Source organism: Delphinus delphis, chromosome 5 (genome assembly GCF_949987515.2).
Source record: "Delphinus delphis chromosome 5, mDelDel1.2, whole genome shotgun sequence".
NCBI lineage: Eukaryota > Metazoa > Chordata > Mammalia > Artiodactyla > Delphinidae > Delphinus > Delphinus delphis.
In genome coordinates, this window is record NC_082687.1 from 138,530,443 (window position 1) to 138,551,161 (window position 20,719).

Here is a 20,719-nt window from a genome sequence, read left to right on the forward strand (position 1 = left end):
CCTTCTCAGCAGGAGACACGCTCTGCTTCAGGTGCCTCAAATGACCCCAGAGGGACCCCCAGTTACCAGGTGCTGCTCGGGGGGCAGCGGTGAGGCTGAAGGGGCCCTGGGGCAGGACTCTGGGACGGAGCTCACGTGGGAGCAGCTCTCCGCCAACCCAGGCCCCACCCCGGACCAGCGGCCAGGTGGCAGACACCAGCGGCGGGGTGGGATGTGCACGCGGAACAAGAAGTAGAAACCTTTTCATTCCCGTGTCTTACATTTACATTTTATTAGCTAATCAACATCAACATGCAAAAATAAGCGCTGAATACAAACCTCTACGATATGGTTTCGTGTAAACTACGATGGTTCATCTGATTTGGAAAGTCATCGGTGCTTACCTCAACTGAACTATTATTGGCTTCTGCAATGAATAGTGTTTAGAGCTAAAGTTACGGAGCCGTCGGCAAGGCCTCTGCAGACCCCGGTCCAGTGGATTTCCACGGATACATTCTCAGGCGGGAGATAAGGCGGCACGAGTGACACGACACCGAGCCTACACACATCCTAACACAGCCCCGTGGGCGCGGCTGCAGGCAGGCGGCGGTCCTGGAGGCCGGCCCCTCCCGCGGTGCTGGCGTTTTGGCAGCAGCTCTACAGAGAAGTGACAGGGTCCCTCGTGGCACCGAGTGGCCGCAGGGCAGTCTGGCATGGCCACCAACGCTCCCGGGCCACGGCCGAGGACTAGCCTGTCCCCCGGGGTTCCTCGTTAGCAAAAGGGAGGGAACTGTGAGAACACGGGTAAGGGATCAGTTCCTATGGTGAAAGGTTCTAGCCTCCCTCCGCGTGGTCAGTCTTTAAAGAAGTTTCTCTGAAAGGGGAAAGCGCTTCAGAAGCGTCGAAGAGCTGACTTGTTACAAAATCAAGTACGAGCTTGTTAAATCTTACTTCTTCTCTTCCCAAGAGTGTTTGTCGTTGCTCACTGATCTTTGGTCGCAAGAAACAGAAAGGCAGGCAGGCAGGGGCCCGCAGCCGCCCGGGTGCGGCGACCCGCCTACATGATGTACACCTTCTCGGCCTGGGAGAAGTGGAAGACCTCTTTGGTTCTCGGGCAGACGACTTTATCATCCTGCCGGATAGACAGCAGGGACTGAAAAGAAAGACCAGGCGCATTAAGACGGGCCAATATGGTTTAAATCAACGTTTCTATGAGAAACCCACAGAACCAAGGCTCGGGAAATAAGTCACTGCATTCCGGAGAAGTTACTTCCGGCAGGTACCCCTGCCCTAGGCCTTCAGGGCCCAGCCCTGCTAGCCCCGCCCCGCCCTCTGACCCCGCCCGCTCTCCCTACAGGCCTCGCCCCTCCCTCCCGCAGCCCAGGCCCCGCCCTCACGTTGTAGCCGTAGACGTAGCCGTTGGGCAGCATCATGGGCGGGTTGTTCTCGTTCATGACGTCCCCCGAGATCTTGCAGACCAGACGCGAGTTGGCGCAGTGCGCCATGGGCAGGGGCTGCGCCAGCTTGTTCAGGGAGCGGCTGCACACTGGGCAGTCGGGGCTCCGCGAGCTGCCGTCCTCCTTGTAGCACTGCCTGCGCGCGGGTTAAGGAGGGCGGGGGCCGGCCGAGGTTCTAGGGGGCCCCCCGGGCACCACGGGGGAGGCTGTTCCGAATGGCTCGATCCGTGGAGTTTGGGCAGGTTTCCACTGGGCACCCCCTCCCCCAGTCTCAACACTGTGGGGCTGCAGCCCAGTTAAGGAACGGGCCTGAAGCCGGGGGATGCAGCGCCCGTTTCAAGGTGGAGAACGAGGGCGCTAAGAAGCGGGGTCTTGGGCCCCAGCCCCACACTAAGAGGGGCACACGGGGAGCCACTCCCAGCGCGAAGGATACGGTGTCTTTATGGCCGAGAGGCCGGCCTGCAGGGTGAGGGTGAACACGGAGTTGTTCCCCAGCTGGTGCAGCCGGTAGTTGTCGTACCGGAACTGCTGGATCAGCATCCGCCACCGGGCCGGGTCCAGCAGGTCCTGGAAGAAGCGGGGCAGAGTTGGGGTGACAACAGCAAACAAACGCGACTCTTCATCCCTGCAGATGAAAGGTGACGGGAGGAAGAGTCACCCCACTAACACGCAGGCGGCCCGCGGCGAGCCCGCTGCTGACTCGCTTTCTGGGACACCGACTCGCTGGGCGGGGACTCGGCTGCCCTAGAGCACGTGTCCTGCGGCCTCGAGGCAAGTCAAGGCCTTGAGGCTGCAAGGCCAGCTCAGCACGGAGCGAGCAAGAGCCTCTCGCTAAGAGCATTAAGGTCTGAAAGGAGAAGCCTTATTCCTGGAAACCACTTACTAGAAGAGAAGATTAAATCACGTCCATGCCTAAAACCACCCAGGTTTAGACTCAAGAAGAGAGCGCAGGGAGGGAGGGGGAGACACACACACAAAAGCACAGCCAGAGGTTCTGTGTGAGCTCCTCAAGAGTCCTGGCGTACGGTACACATCACACTCCAACGTTTAAGAAACGCTTTTAATATTTCTTCTATCCAAGTCCACGGAGAATGAGGTCCACACCCGGGGCTGGCACTGCCCAGTGCCGACTCCGAGGCCCTGCGCAGCCTCTGCTACAGCCGCCTCTCAAAACAAAACACTTTGGCCTGTTCCCGCCGTGAGCCGTCGGGACACGCCTGTGACTTCCCACCACGAGGGACGAGGGTTTCGCTCCCTTAACCAGGCTGCTCCAGCGCGTTTCAGGAGTATCTGCCCCCCTGCTCCTGCTTCCAGGACACTCCACTGTCCCAGCTCTGCTTCTGCGTTTCCCGCACCCTAGGTCCCCCGCTTGCTCTGGGCCGAGGTTCTCCTGTGTCATCTTGCTCTTCTCTTTTGTGCTGCTCAACCTGTCTGACCAATCTTCATGGGTGGGAGGCTGTGTGGGGAGCTCTGCCCCGGGGAGGGGTGGCCTGCCCTGGCGGCTGTGGCTTCCGCCCTGGCCCGGAGCCCATTCTGAGGCTCGGCCCTCCTGTCCACAAAGCCATGATGGCAGCACTCGCCTGGCTCTTTACAGCCCCTGCAAGGCCACATCGGGGAGGGAAGGGACACGCTCCGTGCCCTCCTGAGCTGGCCATCTCGCCCCCAAGGGCAGGCCGGCCTTTCCTGCACTTCTAACAACTCTCCAGAGCAGGAAGACCCAACGCTGTGAGTTGAAACCTGAGTTTAGACCTGAAGATCTCTGTGACCTGCCGACTTATATTCCCAAACACTGCAGAAGGCGTGAGTTCAGTCCGGGCGACAAGCTTCCGGCCACCTCCCGAAGGCCTGCGCCACACGCTCTGGGCGGCAGGGGCCGGGTCTGCCAGGGGCCCCACAGAACTCTGCAGGGCAAACACTCAGGGCCTTGGACAGAGACCAGCTTCAAGGCCTGGAGCACAGGGCTGGCTCACCACACAAAGAAGGGGCTTTACCCTCTCCCTGCACACGCTGAAATGCTGAGGCCCAAGGCGATGGTCAGGGAGGCCCTCTGGGAGGGAATGGGGTCACGAGGGTGGAGCCTCGTGAAAGGGATTAGTGCCCCTCTAAGAGCGCTCCCGACCCTTCCGCCACGGGAGGACATAGCAGAAGTCTGCAACTCGGATGAGGGCCTCACCAGACCCCACTGGCACCTGATCTTGGACTTCTAGCCTCCAGAACCATCAGCAGTACATTCTGCTGTTCACAAGCCCCCATCTGTGGTGTGTTGTTGCAGACGCCAGAGGGACTAAGACAGAAACCTGCTACCGGAAGTGGATGCTTTAGGAAACAAATACCTAAACACGGGGGTGTGGCTTTGTAACTGGGCAATGAGCAGCAGCTAGAAGCTTGGAGGTGATGCCACACAAAATGGACCATTAAAAGGTGGGCCCAGGAGGAGGAGGGGAGAGCGGCAGGGAGCGCCCCAGGCTCCGCAGAGAAACCTAGGAGCTGTGGACTGTCAAGGCCACTGTGATGAGGCCTCAGATGGAAGAGGATCATGTTACTGGGAACTGGAGGGAGGGCTCCTTGTTACGAGGTGTGCCGAGCCTGGCCGAACTGTGTTCGTGGACGGGGGAGCTGTGGGTGATGAGCTGTCTCTGAGCAAAGTGCTGAAGGTGCGGCTCGGCTTCTCTTGAGTGTTTATAACAGAAACCAAGAAGAGAGGAATGACTTAAAGATAGAATCGTTCATCAAGAGGAAGCACAACTTCAGGATTTGGGAAACCCTGTTCACACTGTAAACACTGAGACAGGCTGTTGAGGAGAGACCAGTGGTGAGCGGCACCCAGGACTCAATGGGCCACCCCAGAGAAAACAGCCAGTTTGAACCTCAGGGGAAGGAGAAGGGAAGGAATGAAGGGGGGCTGTCAAACTTCTTAGGTTTTACAGGACGGGACTTGTGGTGTTTTTCCAAGAGAAGGTTCAAAGGTCATTAGGGCGGCCCCCAGGTTTCAAAAGGACCACAGCTGTGGGGGGTATGCCCCTGCCCAGACCCACATGGAACCTCAAGGTCAAGGAGAGCCACCCAAGGGGGAGGGACCGAGGACAGATGTGCCCAGTGATCCTGGCGCAGGGAAGAGAAAGCAGATCAGGAGCAAGCGAGGTCAGGAGAGACACTGGCAGAGCCGTGCAGAGGCCCCGGCCTGTCCAGCCCTGACCAGGCACTCCAGAGAGCGGTGCCCCGGGGAGGGGAAGGGAGCGGTCAGGCACTCGGAGCTGCGCTTTGCAGCTGATGTGCTTCGGGAGGTTTTCTGATATAAGCTGTTTTTGGTTTTTTGCGGTACGCAGGTCTCTCACTGCTGTGGCCTCTCCCGTTGCGGAGCACAGGCTCCGGACGCGCAGGCTCAGCGGCCATGGCTCACGGGCCCAGCGGCTCCGTGGCATGTGGGATCTTCCCGGACCGGGGCACAAACCCGTGTCCCCTGCATCGGCAGGCGGACTCTCAGCCACTGCGCCACCAGGGAAGCCCTGATATAAGTTTCTTTTACCAGCATAATGGGAACAAGACGGGAAATGTGACCCTGGGTCCCACGAACCAGGCCCAAGACGGGAAACGAACAAGTCGTGCGTGGGCCACGCTCGACTGTGGCAGTGACTACAGACCAGACCTTACGAGCGCCCGGGGCCCCCAGGCGCACCCTACCTTGTAGGGGGAGATGTGCGTGTCCGGCGGGAATGCCAGCATGCCCATGACCTGGCGGACCTCGTCCAGCTGGCTCCCTTCGGCCTGACTGAAGTGCTTTCTCGCGTGTCTGGAAAAGGACAGCGCGGCCTGTTGAAGTCTGCGCTCCCAGCGCAGGGAAGCTGAGCTCGGCTCCACGGTAGCTGTGGGATCCTGGGCCCCGCCCCCACCCAGACACGCGGAAAACCTCGGTACTCAGGTACCCCCTCCTCCAGGGGACGGGGACGGGCTGCGAGGCACCAAGTACAGAATCCCACCTAGAGAACACCCAGAGGCAGTGCCTGAACGCAAACGGTACCTGCCCGAGCCCTTCCAGGTGACCCTGGGTGCCACGAACTGGGCCCAACGACATCCATGGCACCCGGATCCGACCCGCCCCGCCCCTCCTCCTGCACAGCCCCTGGGGCCCCAGAGAGGGTCCAGCCTCCCGCCTCTGCAGTGACCCCCAGAACAGCCTCACTCGCGTCCACCGATCAGACCCGGGGCGCTGAGCCCTGTCTGTGCAGGTGGAAACAGCAGGAGGGGGCGGGGACCCCTGCCGCCACGCCTGCACTCCAGCCTCCTTCCCTGAGGCTCCCCGTGGAGAGCAAAACTGGCCCCGCCCACCCTCTAACCACCACATCCTGGGCTGGGAGCCCCCCAGCCCGGCGCCCCATGCCTCCAGGAGACAGAGCTCAGGGCGCCAGGCTGAAGCTGCAGCAGCGGGAGGACCGACACAGCTGCCCAGGGCTCTCTTGCCCTGGGGACACTGTGCTCCCCGCTGCCCACAGCCTGACCTGGGACGGCCATTTGCTCCAGGGACCACGACGGGAAGAGTGCGGTGGAGGCCTGGCCCTGTCGGGGGCGCCCGTGGCCTCACCCCCGCTCAGCAATGGGAGAGAAGCAGGGCAGTGCGTCCCTGGGCAGGGCCCAGCCAGCCAGAGAAGACCTGCCAGACACCCGCCCTGCCTGCCCCAAACCAGACCGGGAGGGGACCCGAAACGCCCGCCCCGAGAGTCAGGAGGAAGGCCTACCTCACAGCATCCAGCCTCTTGTTCTGCCGGATGAGCTCAATGAACTCCTGGATCCTGAGGCTGAACTCCAGGCAGCTCTGAGGGTGAAGACAAGACAACGGGCAGCTTACACGGGGTCACCGGAGCCACGTGCCAGCTTGAGGCCACGCGCACAGCGACAGCCGCTCCGAGTCGCCAGGGAGGCAGGGCTGCCACTGAAACCGCGATCTCAATCACAGTCATGGCTTTCTGGGCCCGGCCCCTCCCAGCGCAGCCTCGGCCAAGCGTGCCCCCGAGTGCGTCCCTCGGGCCAGGCCGGGGAGGGCAGGGAGGGCCGGCAGGCGGTGCTGGGGGCGAGAAGCAGCGTGGGCCGTCGGCAGCGCAGAGGGCGGTGGGTAACCGCACAGACAAGCGGCCCAGTTCCTGTAAGTCAGCGAGCGTGCGCCCTCCTCTACCTCCAGCCTTGCCGGCCGGCAGCCCTCAGCCACACGGGGCACCTTCCACCGCCAGGCGGCTCCGGAGCCGGGCAGCGTTGAGGCCTGGGCACCCGGTGGGTGGGAGGGAGGGAGCGCTGGGCGCGGACCCTCAAGGTGGGGGCCGTGAGAACTCCGAGAGAATGCTCCAGGCAGAGGGATGAGCCAGTTCAGAGGCCCGGGGCGGGGGGGTGGGGGGCCTGGGGCACTTGGCCAGGACCAGGTGAAGGAGGCAGAGGTAGCGAGAGCCAGTCAGGGGCTGGTTCCTGGAAGGGGCAGGAGCCCCAGGATTTGCCAAGGGTGCGGGGGGGGGGCTGGGGCTGCTGTGCCAGGAGGTGGCCGTCTCCCAAAGGCGTCACCTGGGAGGCGTAAGTCGCAAAGCTCCACGGGAGACTCTGCGGGCGGCTAATGGGGCCCCAACCAGGGGGGTTGCTTGTATGGGAGCCCAAACTAACTTTGAAATCTTGGCGATATCAATCCAATTGGGGCTAAAACCCCTGCGGTTGGGGGTAGAGGGCAAGCAGGCAAAGTGAACTTTCATGACCTAAGGTGAAAAACCTGGATTATTTTACAAGAGAAGTAATTTAGATGATCACATCTCGAACATGGTTTCCACCAGAGACAGAATACCTGGAATTAACAGAACAGGACGCAAACCTCACTGTCACTGCCACAGCGCCCAGGTCGCAAGATGGCGTGAACGGTGCTCTATGCCTGACGCTTCAACTCAGGTTTGCCAACCCCGCGACTCCCCACCCAAGCCCCGGCGTGCACACTGCATTCTGGGGAAGCGCCTGGGCCGGACCCTGGGAGGACACCCTACACAAAGCCCCCAGCCCCGCCCCAGGGACACGGGGTGAGGCCGGGCTGACTTGACCACCAGACCGTGCTGCCCAGGGCGTCCAAGGCACGGCAGAGATGCAGAGAGCCACTTACCTGGTGCCCACACATCCACCCCACAGGTGCTCAGGGAAGGCGGTCTCCCAGCCCGAGCCCCACTCCCTGCCCTCTGCACGGGGGACTAAGCCCTGGGCAGCAGTCTGTCCTGACCCCCGACTGGCTGGGGAAGGGCGCAGGCCGCCTGGGCGGTGCCGCACAAACCAGTGAAGAGGACACGCCCCCTTCAGAGGCCAGACCAGCAGGGCCGAGAGGGGGAGCATTGGGGAGAGGCCCCGCCTGCCTCCGGGGACCCGGTGACTGCTTCCGCTTGGGGCCGCCGGTGGATGTGCAGCCGAGGAGCGCCACGGGTAAACGCCGGGCCACAGCTTTACACAACTGACACGTGGAAATGCGTAGCGTTATTTACGGTGGCTCTTTGCTCTCCAGGTTAACCTTCAAACAGTCCGCTGAGAGGGAAGCAGGCGGTCACGCTCCACGTGGACGGCTACGATCTGGGTGACGTCATGTGCTGCTGGCTGAACACGCCCCGTGCTGTCTGAGAAAGGCGTGGCGTTCTCCCATTTATGACCCCTTCCGAGTTTGCAGACACGCAGCACACACGCTGCTGCCTCTGTTAGCCTGACGTGTCCAGAGACCCAGGTCAACTCCGGAGACTTTCCTTGCTGCGCCTACCCTTGGATGTATTTCTCAACTGCGGGAAACGTGGGTCTCAGAGTTTCTTTTCTCGTCTAGAATCTCATCACTGCTCTGAGGGATCCCTGGCATCTGGCACGGGCACCCCTGACCCCCCGCCCCAGCTCCCTCCCCTCCCCGGCCTGCGAGTGTGATCTAGTGCAGGAGCTCACGTGTGCCCACACATGTACGAACTGTACAGTGCCTGCGCACTGACTTGTGTTCAGACGCTATCTTGTACTGAGCACGTTCCAGTGGCATCAGGTTGTTCTCCAAGTGCGCTTCTGGACGACTACTTATGCTCCTTCAAGTTACACGGCGAGGTCACAGGAATGTACCATCCGTGGATTCGGCCCCTGCCAGCCCGCCCCTGGTAGCTGCAAGGCCCCCGCTTTGACCCGGCCCACGTGGTGTGCCCTGGCCAAGCAGCAGTGTTCTCTGGGAGGGAACAGGGCTTGTAGAAACCGCCTTTCGCGACCGGAGGCCTATTTTCCTTCTGCCCTGGTCCCCACCGAGCGCACAGCCGTGGGGGTGGAGCAGGAGAGCGGGCGCGTGTTACATACCAATTCTGGCTTTCCTTTTATGGTTTCCATACCAAGATCCTCACTCTCTTTAGGGGAGCCACTGGCCACTCTACTTTTCCGTCCCGTCTTCGCGTCGTGCTCGCTTTGGCGGCCCTGGGTGGCAGAGAGTGTCACCCTTGGCTGGTGACTATGTGCACACGACAAGCTCAACGGGGCGGGGTTAGAGGCACTCAGTTTAGAACACAGAAGACAAAGTTTTTCTGACAGAGGCAGGAAAGGTTAATACAATCAAGCATTTCTGCAAGCCCTAAGGCAAATGACACCTTTCAGTAAGGATGTTTAAATTCTGCAATTTACGTTTAAGTGCCTATTTTTAAAGCTGCTTGTGGGTCTCAAGAAAGGCTGTATTGGAGAATATCCCAGCCTGGAACTCTGCACCCTGGCAGGCGGGTACCCGCTCCCACCGGCTTCCCCACGTGTGTGTGGGCCAACCCGGCGCCAACCCCCCCCCCCCCCCCCCCCCCCGCAGCGGCCACGCGCAGCGCAAGCCCGGTCAACACCTCGTGCTCAGAACTTCTGGCCAAACCATAATGCAGAGGGGGTGCACTTTTCTGGGATTTTACCTAAAACCCAAACGCCACCCCCAATAAAACCCCAAAACCCATACCAAACCCAATAATCCTCCACTATGAATCAGAACCCCAGAACTCTGAACCAACAGGTGAAAGCACTTCGGCTCTACTGCAGGTGGCGAAGCTGCCTCCCCACCCTGCAAGCTCTGCCCAGGCGCGCCCTGCCCCCTCCAAGAACCCTGTCAGGTGCAGCCCCGCCCCTCCAGGAGCCCCGCCCAGGCGCAGCCCCGCCCCCAGGAGCCCCGCCCAGGCGCAGCCCCGCACACCTTCATCTTGCGCAGCCGGGACTTGTTGTCGTGGCACCAGGCCAGGCAGGTGGCTGTTTCTCGCCTCTCCAGGGACTCCTCCACCTCTTTGGCTGTCAGGAACATCTCGATGTTCACTAAGTCCTGCAGGGAAGGAAGTACTGGCTCAGAGCACGGGACCCCGGACCCGCCGAAGGCCGGCCCGACAGTCTCATCTTATAGGAGCACCCCCGCCCCGTGCCGGGGCAGCCCCTCCGCGGGCCAGGTCTGCACAGCAGGCAGGCCTGCGCCCCAGTTAGATGCTGGCTCCCAGGCCCCCTGAGAGCCCAGGCCCTGCCAGAACCTGGGGCCCTGAAGGGCAGAGGTCTGCCCCCTCGCCTCTCAGGGCAGCCGCGGAGGCCCCAGCAGCTCACACTCTCATTTTCTGTGTTTTGCTCTGCAGATTGGTTTAAAGTTTAGATTTCTGAGAAGGGGCAGCGGGGTGGTTAGGGGCTGCAACTCTGCCCTCCGCCGTCTGCTCCCCTCGCTCCGTCCCCGAGGCCTGGCACTCTGGGAGGGCAGGCCAAGTGCAGCTGCATCTGCGGGGCAGGAGGATCCCAGCAGGGCCAGGGACCCGCAGGAACGAAGCCACCAACTCAAGTGCACACCTGCTGCAGTCAAGGGGGCTCTGTGTGGTGCCGGGAAGAGCAAGGCCCCCAGCAAGAGGTTGGGTTACAGCCAGCGAGAAGGACCTCCCTGGTCGCACACGGCAAGGTGATGAATGCTCAGACATCACAAAAGGAGGGGGGTCATTAGAAGAAAACGAAAATTTCAAAAGGTAAATTTCTCTTCCATCTGGAACAGACTCGAGCAGAAAACGTTAGTGAAGGTCGTTTTCTCAGTTACCAGGTGGAACACCCAACCCAAACATCCCTGGAACCCCGTGTCTCCAGGGTCCCCGCTCAGGCCTCATGGGCTGTTGGGCACTGCAGAGCACAGGACAAGAGAGCTTTCTCGCCCACACTCTCTCGACCAAGGTCTGCCACGGCAAAGCAAGCCAGGAGCTCGCCACCGAACTTCCGTACCCAGGCACCAGGGCCATGTCAAGCTCCCTGTGGGAGCGGTGCTGCAAAAGGACACAGAGTCCTACTGGTGGATGCAGCGTTAAGGTGCAAGCTTTTAAGTAAGAGACACCTTTTTTTTTTTTTTTGTGGTATGCGGGCCTCTCACTGCTGTGGCCTCTCCCGTTGCGGAGCACAGGCTCCGGACGCGCAGGCTCAGCGGCCATGGCTCACGGGCCCAGCCGCTCCGCGGCACGCGGGACCCTCCCAGACCGGGGCACGAACCCACGCCCCCTGCATCGGCAGGTGGACTCTCAACCACTGCGCCATCAGGGAAGCCCCAGAGACACCTATTCTATTTCAAGAGAAAGTCACTGAATGCATATAGCTATTGATGCTGCAGTGAAAACCAGGCACTTACAGCAAAATTAACAAGAAGAAATAATAGAGTACAGTTACCCATGGACCAGCTAGCTCCTGAAGCATCTCCTGCGGAACCAAATGGGTCAAGGGCAGAAGAGCAGCTGACCAGAGGGCCCGGGGTGTGCTCCTGTTGTGTGTGTGTGTGGGGGGGGGAACACTGGAGATGCCCTGTCAGCTTTCCAGCTCCTGCATGGCCGCTCCAGACAGCGGGCAGGTCAGGGTGGCCACACAAGGGCAGCTCTACCCACGTCCTCAGTAGGGACGGCGGCTGGGCCCGCAAGAGGCACCCCCAACCTCCCCGTCCTGACCGACGATTACAGAACAGGACCCAGTCAGACAGGGCTGGGAGTGTGGCGGGCCGAGCGCCACGGCCGCTGCTCCTCCCGGCTGCTACCTGGCGTTGCCCTCCCGAGGGGAGCTCTGATGACGAGGTACCCCGTGGCTGCCGCAACCAGGACTCACTAATCCAGTCCTCTGCTCACCGCCCTCACTGCAGAGGTGGGCTTTCTCATGTCGCTTCCTTGGCCATTTCTCCACTGTCTTCTTTCTCCTGAACCCTTCCCACTGGGCAAGGCTAGGCGCCCAGACGACATTCTAGTCTTTCTTCTCTCCCATTTCCCACCTTTTCCAGTTCTGCTCTAAATTCCAAGAGGTGGCCTCTCCTGCCTGCACCCCCCCCGGCATCCCGGGTCTTTCCAGGTCTTTCCTTTCCTGCTGACGGTCCTCTGACATCCTTGGACCCTCAGTTACGGGAGCCACAGTGAAGATGTTAAACCAGCCGGCGGGAGGCGGGCCAGAGCGAGCGCCAACCACAGTCCGCTCCCGGGAGGCGCAAGCATGGAAGCTCCTAACACAGGGACCACAGTGGACTCCACCGGGCGTTCCTCCCTTCTTGGCCGTCTGCGTAGCCCGCACTCCCCCTCTTCGTGGTGTCTTTTGATGAAAAGAAGTCCTTGACATTAAGGAGCCCCAGCTGCAGCCTCTTCCTGGGAGGCCTCGCCCAACCCCAAGGCCAAGAGGATGTCCTCCTGCATCTGCTTCTGAAAGAGACTTGGCTTTCCGCGCCCTGTGTGAAGCTGGGGGCTCCTGTGGAAACCCCCTTCCAGGACTGTCTCCTCGACGAGGTGCACGCCGATCTCCTGGGGCTGCGCCCTTCTGCTGAGGACCACCAGCCCCTCCCCCGCCGCCCTCCCGTCCCTCTTGGCACTTCTGCAGACACGTCACCTTCAGCAAATCTCGTCTGACTTCGTGCTTCTCCCCTCTACAAGGTACACGTTTGGGGGCCAGGAGGCATGGGGAGCTCGTGCCTCACCAACCACCGCAGGTGTGCGTGGCCACGCCCTCGCAGGTGTGCGGGGGGGAGGGGGCGCGGGAGTGAAGCCTGACGCCCACCGCAGATGGACAGGCTGTGCCAGGAATGTGAGGCTAGGAGAGCCCGTCGGTCAGAAGCTGGCCGTGCTGGGCAGCGGAGGGAGGGGTGAGGAGAGCAGGCACCAGGGACCACTGGGCACCGAGCTGAGACTTGTGGCCCTGCCGCCCACAGCAGGAGCCTGGGCACGCGGCACATGCAGCTCCGGGGAGCCGCCCGGGACTGGGGTGCAAGGGTGAGGAGCCTCCCGTTCCCAGCCCCACTGCACGAGTGTGTCAGCCACGTCGAAGGAAAGGCCTAGGGCTGGAACTAGACAGGGACATGGACACAGCAGGAAGTGGGGCCAGGGCGCACAGTGAGGACCTGCGGATGCCGGTGTGGGGGTGACAGCACGATGCTGTCAGGGACCCAAGGCCACCTGCCGGGACAGGGGGCAGGGTCTCATGCTGGGGTTTCGAGCAGCTAGGGCTGAGCCCCTCGACCCAGGGTGGGAGCCACACACACACGGGTGACGTTTAAGCCCTGCCAGGGGATGGGACTGGCGGGGGGGCAGGTAGGCCCCAGGCGGCCAGCAGCGCTCAGACTGAGAACTTGAGAGTGAGGAGGGGCGGAACCAGGGGGTCCCGAGCATGTGGCAGAGGAGCAGGCTGAGACGGGACCCCACGTGGAGACGAGGGAGACACTGCCGTCCACACGGATTCTGCCGCCAGAGGCTCTGGTCGACACAGGACGTGGACAGGGTCGGCTGGCCACGCACTCTGGTCTGAGCAGCCCGAGCAACTGTTCCTTGCCCCCCTGCCCCCCCAGTGAAGGCTGCCCTCGGGACACCAGGGTACCACTGCCCCCAGCCACACAGCCCCAAAGGCCAGAGAAAGGTGCGGGCCGACCTGCAGAGGCCCTCCGCCACCGGCCAGCAGCCTAGGGTATCGAGTACTTCCACACCTGCACCCCCGGGGTCACCACACACGGACAGATGGAAAACGTGCCTGACCCCAGAGAAAGGCGTCACCCCAGGGGGACGGTCACGGGACGCGCCTGGCGGCAGGAAAGCGGGCAGCGGTGCGGGGAGGGATCCCTGTCCACACTCCAGCTCCTCGGAACACGTGCAAACCATGCGGCAGGTGCGACGCACCCCTAGAGCCGTCACGGGCGGGAGGGGACCTCCCGGCTCAGGACGCACGAGTGGCCGAGTGCAGCCTCCACGAAGGGCTGGGAAGCCGCGGCCCGCGCCCACCTCGATGCCGCTCTGGCGCGCCAGCTTCACGGCCGTGTTGTAGTAGCCACAGCGCAGCAGGTGCTCCACCATCATGCGGTCCATGCGCTTCCTCTTCCACACGCTGGCCGCTGCCGGCTGGTCGCTGCTGTGCTCCTTGAGGTGCTCGATCCTGCGCTTGCAGAGCTTGGCGCTCTCACCCTCCGCCTGGATGGACTCCACCGCCTGTGACACGCGAGCAGAGGGGGCGCTCAGGATGGGTGGAGACCGGGCACGCCACCCCCATCGCCGAGGACCAGGAGGCAAGGAGGTCAGAGGGGAGCTGGGGCCCAGGGCCACAGACAGCAAGAGTGTGCGGGGCTGCTGCCACCGAGCGGACGGCAGGGTCTGTCCACCTCCTCAGGGATGTGACCGCTTTACATACGCTGGGGCTATGCTGCCAGAGGCGTAGAACTTAAACTTTGTCATAGCTTCCTGGTTAATGAAACTACTTGTCATTATAACACGACTTTCTATCTTTTATAATACTTTCCCTTAAAGGCAATTTTGCTCAAAATTAAGACAGCCAGGTGGAAGTGCCCTACGCCTGCGCGTCACATGGCAGCCACTGTCAACCATCTGAAGTGTAGCTCGTGCAACCCCAGCAGGGAATTCTTGATTTTATTCCATTTAAATGTTAGTGGGCACAGGTGGCTGGTGGCTACGCACTGGACAGCAGGTCCAGAATTCTGGTCGGCCCTTGTTTCCCTCCAGCACATTCCACCAAGGTTTGGCTTCCAACTGGCATCAAGAAGTCAGCTGTCAGGATACTTGCTGCTCCTTGACAAGCGGATTTTCCTCCACCTGCTTTGAAGATTTTTCTGTCTCTCTTTTCTTCAGTCTCACTGTGAAAGTCCTAGTTACGTTTACTTTTATTTAACCTGTTTAGGTCTGCGCGTCATTCTCCCGCCCGCCTCTCCTGGACTCTGGCCCACTGCACAGTCCCTGCTCTGTTCCCTAATCTCTCACCCTCTCATGCACTCTCATCTCTTCATCCCTGTGCTGTATTCTAGGTAATTTCCTCAGACCCACCTTCCAGCTCACTAACTCTCTCTTCAGCTTGGTCTGATTGTTAAGTGTTAAAATGTTTGTTGTAAGCAAACATTTGAGTTTTTCATTTGCTACTTTTCACTTCTTGTATTTTTACTTGGTTCTTTTTAACTTTAAATGACATACTTTCTACTCCCTGCAGATATTTTCAAGCTATTTTTTCATTCTTTAAGCACAGTAAAGTATGGTACTTGATAGTTTCTGTACCCGAAGTCTGTGCAGATCTCTTTCTATTCCTGCTGTGTTGCAGTCGTGGTGTCTTGTGTACCTGTCCTGGTTACTGTAGTTGAACCATCTGATGCTCAGATGGAAGGCATCCTCCACTCAAGAGAACTGCATTTACTCTACCTGGAGCCTGGAGGCAGCACCTGCTGGGACCACTCAGACCAGGCTGAAGGAGGGGGTGGGCGGCAGTGCTTCTCCCAGCAAGTTCACTTCTGGGCACCCTCACCTGAGGTGTAGTGCTGCTGGGTCCTGCCATCAGGCCCCCAACTCTAAGGGCCCTGAGTCACTGGCCAGTGAGGCCCTTGCTGGGGGCTCTCTCTAGGCAGCAGGGGTCCCTCGCCTTCTAGCCCCCCTGACCCCCTGCTCTCCAATTCTGGCGAATAAAATGTTTTCAAATATCTTATCTCACTTTTTAGGGCTTATCAGTGGGCATACCTACCATTCCCAGAAACAGGATACCCTATGTGCTGTTCTGAGGTGAAATTGTGAAAAAAATAAATCAATCTACTACCCATCCTGGCCTCCCCGACCTGGGCTCCCTGGGACATCTGGAGTCAGGATAACCTGGCCCTACAGGAACAGGAATGTGGGTCGGGAAGCCGGCCTTACAGCTGACAGACTCCAGAGCGCGGACAGCAGGGGAGGGGGGCCCCTCCACCGCAGCTCCCCCAGGAGGCGGCCCCTTCTCAGGACAACTGGGTGAAGGGTGCGCCTGTGGGGTGCGCGCAGCCTGGGGGCAGGGCAGGCAGCATGGCCCGGAAGCAGCACTGACCTTCCTCTTGAGCACACTGAGCTTCTCCACCACACCATCCAGGAGGCTGACCACAGAGTCCACGGCTGGACAGCTGCTCAGGGTCTTCTCTAGCTCAGCCACTACCATGGTGACGTGGCTTGTCTCCCGGTCAATGTTCTTCTGTGCGGCACGGAAGCGCTTGTTCAGTGTTTCGTAGGGCACCTGCAGAAGACAGAAGGCCACTAACTCCACACGGTCAGCGGGTGGGCACCACCCATCGTCCACGCAGGATGTGCGGGCCTCCTTCGTGGCACTTTTTGAGGCAAGAGGCTTCGGCTTCTCATTCTCTAAAAATGTATCTCCTCTAAAACCTGCCCAAGCCCCACAAAAGGCCCGTGTGAGTGAGGGTCTCCTGTGCTCCTAGACAAGGACACAAAGGCTGAGATGCACCCTGACCCACATCTAAGATGCAGTGCAGCCTCCACTCTTCCCAGAAACCTCCACAAGCCAGCAGACAGAAAGATCACCAAGTTCACCTAGAATAACACAGCTGAGGAAATGAGCAAAAAGGAGAGAAGTACTGGGGGCTTTAATCGATGGACATGAAAGCCCACGATGTGCAGCAGAGATGCCGATGAGCCTGGCGGGCACCAGGCTGAGGCCGGACAGAAATCAGCACCTCAGGTGCACCTCAGGGTTAGGAAGGTGACGGCATCAGCACCCATGGGAGATCATAGGCACACATTTAACTGATCTCAACGAGAGGACGCCCATTCCCCTGAGTTATTAAAAACCACCCATTCCGTCCAGAGCATGGGAAGATAGAAAACCCACGAAGCACCACTGAGAAGTCTGGAGAACTGCTGCTCACACACTCGTCGGCCCCCAGGGTCATCACAGCGCAGCAGGCAGGGTCCAGCACCGCACCCCGGGGACCCCTAGGGAAACCCACCGAAGACAGGGACTCCCTGCCAGCACTCCCTGCTCACACGGCAGGTCTCCATGGGATTCTGCGACGGCTGCCGCAAACCGCCCCTGTGAGCGCTTCGTCTTCAGGCCCGCCCAGCAGGGAAGCACCCACTCCCGGGGCACTGCTGGCTCCACCGACACTTGCTAGGCACCAGCCGTGTGCCAGGTACTGTGCCTGGCAGGGAGGAGACCCAGGCCTGGCTCAGAGCCTGGGCTTCCCAGCAGCAGAGACCCTGGGGTGATGGCAGAGCCAGGCTCCAGCCACGGAAGGACCACCACAGCAGGACTCTTGGCCGGAGACCCAGCAAGGCCAGCACCGTCCTTGCCCTCAGCTAGCACTCCCATTCGGCAGTGCATAAACATGCCTGTCCACACCTTGGGTTCCGCCAGTAGTCTGAGGGGCAGAATGCCACGAGCTGAGCCCCATCTGCCACGTGTGACGGGGGTGGGCTCGGCACCGGGTGGCCACCCCGCTGGGACTCGGGCTCGCTGATGACTGCTGTGGGTGGCTATCAAAGCACAACCGAGCTACGAGGCCAAGCCCAGCAGGACACGGGACACGGCCTCACACGGACGTTCGGGGCCACCTGCTGCTGGTGGGCGGCGTGGGTCCCCCTGCATGGGCCACCGGACTGGGCTCTGTGGTCCACCCCCCACACCGGCCGCATCCTCTGGACTCAGTACTTCCTGTAAGAAAAAACGGAGGGGCTCCTTCGGTGTCCACTTGGTCAGAAAGTGACCACTGCGTACAGCACCCAACACGGTGCCAGGCTCGTGGCAGACAGCAAACCGCACGTGGTGAAGGATCCCCTCCAGCTCCTGTGGAGGGTGTGTCCTGCCACAGGCTGGGATTCTGGAGGGTGGAGGCACGACCCAGCCTTCAACCACCACCCGTGGTCTCCACGACCAGGACTGGGGGGGTTGGGTCTCTGCAATGGGAGCGGCACGTAGAGCAACCCCAAGATTGTGTGACGCCGGCACCGGAGAAGATGCCCCAGGGTCCTCAGCTGCCTTCGGTTTGCCCCCCAACGCCACCGTCCTGACCCGACGACCCCCCCAGGCAGCCTCCATGGCGCGCAGACAGGGAGAGACGCCCGCGGGGGGCTGAGGTCAGGGCTGGTGGGGTCACTGATGACTGCACACGCCCTTCCAGGCTGCTTGTTAAACCCAAGTGAGCGCAGGCGTTAATGTTACTGCTTGAAAAAGTGAGCACTCAGTTCCAGAACGACTGGGAAGTGGGTCACCGGCTGTGCCCTCAGGACCAGGGGCCAGGAGCGGAGGCAGCCTGCCCGGGTCCCGCAGGCCGTCTGCGTGAACACACTGTGTATTTGGAATCTGAGCTGGACCGATGCATTCATAAAAGAAAACAGAGTGGAATTACTAGAAAACAAGTTGAACAAATCCCACGATGCACAATGAACAAAGCTCCTAAGGTGTTTTTTATTATCACATCCAGACGTTACAATTCTCTTCCAATAAATATAATCAAAACCACCATGACACAGGAGAAAAGAGTCACGTGCCTGCACAGGCACGGGGGCGACCACGGGCCAGAGAGCCTGCACGGGCCGCGCACACACCGGTACACCCGTGAGCGTCACCGAGGCAGGGGGATTCCAAAGAAAGCTCCGTGGGCTGGGATCCGACTTTCAACTCTTATCCAGAAAAGCAGCCAGCGACGCTCTCACATTCATCCGCAGCCCATCGTCAGGATCCAGTCCCAACAATTTACACTGTAAGGTAACAGTCAAGCTTACCTATTTCTCTTCTGAGGCAAGAAGCCGACTCAGGGTCTGGCATACGTCCACTGTGCGGGAATGGAACCATGGCACAGTCCGGCCGGTGGTGGGGGTGGTGGCAGCGAGGGTGCCACCCCCGCACGTGGCCCACACCCCGCCCCACCCAAGCTCCTGACGGCTCCGGACACTCCCGTCCCCCAGAGGCCTCCCCTGCACCTGCACCAGCCCCACGCCTCTCCTGGCCCTGGCCATCCTCCCACGCCCCAGGCCACCGGCCCACATGCTCGGGGGCCACGCGCTCTGCAGGGCTGAGCTTTCGGGTCCCACCCTCTGCTGCCCATGCGCCCCTGTGAGCTCGGCCACCCACCCCCTGCACGAGCACCTGGAATCAACGTCCCTCCCGGGGACACCGGGCCGCCCAGGCCTTGCCTCTCCCGCCTTTCCCCAACTGTCCCCTGCTGTTCTGTCACCAACAGCTCCACAGGTTCCTTCCCAAGGGGCTTTTGCCAAAAGAAGGGGTGGAATTTCAGAAATGCTGAAGACTCTAAACCATGCCAAAGTATCACTGAGAACGAGGCACAATTGCGATGCCTGCAGATAGGCAAGCCTCCACACCCCTCAGCAGCCAAGCCCCTTCTGGGAGGAAAACTACTGAGACGGTCCTCGGTGAGACAACAAAACCACAGAGACATGAGAAGTGCAGTGAGGTGGGAAAGCAACAAAGAGCCAGACTGAGAGAAAAACTCTGTGTTCTTCAATACATTCCTAAAGCACAGGCAATGAAAGCAAGGGTAACAAATGGGACTACATTAGACTTTAAGACGTCTGAAAGCAAAGGAAACAATCGTCAGAGCGCAACGGCAAACCGGGAACGGGAAGAGATGTTTGCAGACCACACGCCTGGTAAGGGTTACTATCCAGGCTTCATAAGGAACCCCGACAGCTCCACGACGGAGAGACAAATAACCCAACTGAGAACTGGGCCACAGACTTGAACTGACATTTCTCCGAAGAAGAGACGCGGCCCCGACACGTGTGGGGAGGCGCTCAGCACCACTAACACTCGGGGAAACGCCAGTCACAACCACAAGGAGAGCAGCACACACCTCGGGACGCTCCCAGCGGGAACAGGGAGCAGCCGTGCTGGGGGGTGCCGGCCCCTACTCTGGGACTCCACCTCCAGGACCGGAAGGAACAGTGTGTGCTGTGGGGCGTTCTGTCAGAGTGGCCCGAGCTGACTTAAGAGAGTCCTAGAGATCTGAGCGCGATACAGCACTGCTAGACACTTAGAAATGACGGAGCTGGTTCATTTGTTTTTTACCTGGATAAAAAAATATCCTGAATGATTTTGGTAACATACGGGCAATGGTGCCTGATTCAAAGCACTGGTCCAGGAAGGCATGGAGACCAAGGAGGGTGGGCGACCTGGGGGGTGGACCCACGTGCATGGTCCGTGTGGCCAACCAAAGAGACAGGGCAATTCAGGGCAGAGACGACCGGCTGTCTCCGCAACAGAGGTGCCGGGACTGGACCCCACGTGGGAAAAGGACAAACCTCAACCTGTGCCTCATAAAATCTGCACAAGATTCTCTTGAAATGGACCACAGACCTAAACATAAAAGCTGAAACTGTAAAAATCCTCGACGTAAACATAGGAGAAAATCTTCACAACCTTGAAATAGGCGAAGATTTCTTGCAGGTATACAGAATGCACTAACTGTAAAAGAGGAATCCGTAAATTAGCCTTTATCAAAACTAAAACTTTCGCCCTTTGAAAGATAATTAAGGTAAGCTGCACCACTTTTTTTTTTTAAACCACCCCCCCCTGCTTTTTGTAATTTATTTTTGGCTGCGTTGGGTCTTCGTTTCTTGCATGTGGGCTTTCTCTAGTTGCAGCGAGCGGGGGCTACTCTTCGTGGCGGTGCGCAGGCTTCTCACTGCAGTGGCTTCTCTTGTTGCGGAGCACGGGCTCTAGGCACATGGGCTTCAGTAGCTGTGGCTTGCAGGCTCTGGAGTGCAGGCTCAGTAGTTGTGGCACACAAGCTTAGTTGCTCCGTGGCATGTGGGATCTTCCCGGACCAGGGCTCGAACCCGTGTCCCCTGCATTGGCAGGCAGATTCTTAACCACTGTGCCACCAGGGAAGGCCCCCTGCATCACTTTTTATTTTACCAATTTCTAATTGAGATATAATTCAGATACTATAAAATTCACCCTTTTAATTCAAGTATACAACTTAGTGGTGTTTAGTATAATCACAGGCTGTGCAACCATCAGCATCATCTACTTCCAGAACATTTTCATCACCCCAAAAAGAAACCCGCTGC

At 59.8% G+C, this 20,719-nt stretch overlaps 1 protein-coding gene across 3 annotated transcripts in view; it reads right to left on the reverse strand.

Annotated features, from left to right (window-relative positions):
* Window positions 1-240: 240 nt before the first annotated feature.
* Window positions 241-20,719, reverse strand: part of MAEA (macrophage erythroblast attacher, E3 ubiquitin ligase) — a 31,130-nt gene continuing 10,651 nt past the window's right edge. The window contains exons 2-10 of one of the 3 annotated variants that reach the window (XM_060013107.1): window positions 15,726-15,908; window positions 13,661-13,864; window positions 9,616-9,738; window positions 8,757-8,870; window positions 6,170-6,246; window positions 5,118-5,226; window positions 1,870-2,003; window positions 1,377-1,572; window positions 241-1,132 (exon numbers count right to left, since the gene is read on the reverse strand). In XM_060013107.1, coding sequence (XP_059869090.1) covers window positions 1,037-1,132; window positions 1,377-1,572; window positions 1,870-2,003; window positions 5,118-5,226; window positions 6,170-6,246; window positions 8,757-8,870; window positions 9,616-9,738; window positions 13,661-13,864; window positions 15,726-15,908 — 1,236 coding nt within the window. In that variant the 3' untranslated portion in view covers window positions 241-1,036. The remainder of the gene's footprint in view (window positions 1,133-1,376; window positions 1,573-1,869; window positions 2,004-5,117; window positions 5,227-6,169; window positions 6,247-8,756; window positions 8,871-9,615; window positions 9,739-13,660; window positions 13,865-15,725; window positions 15,909-20,719) is intronic. The other 2 variants (XM_060013108.1, XM_060013109.1) reach the window with 2 other exon arrangements.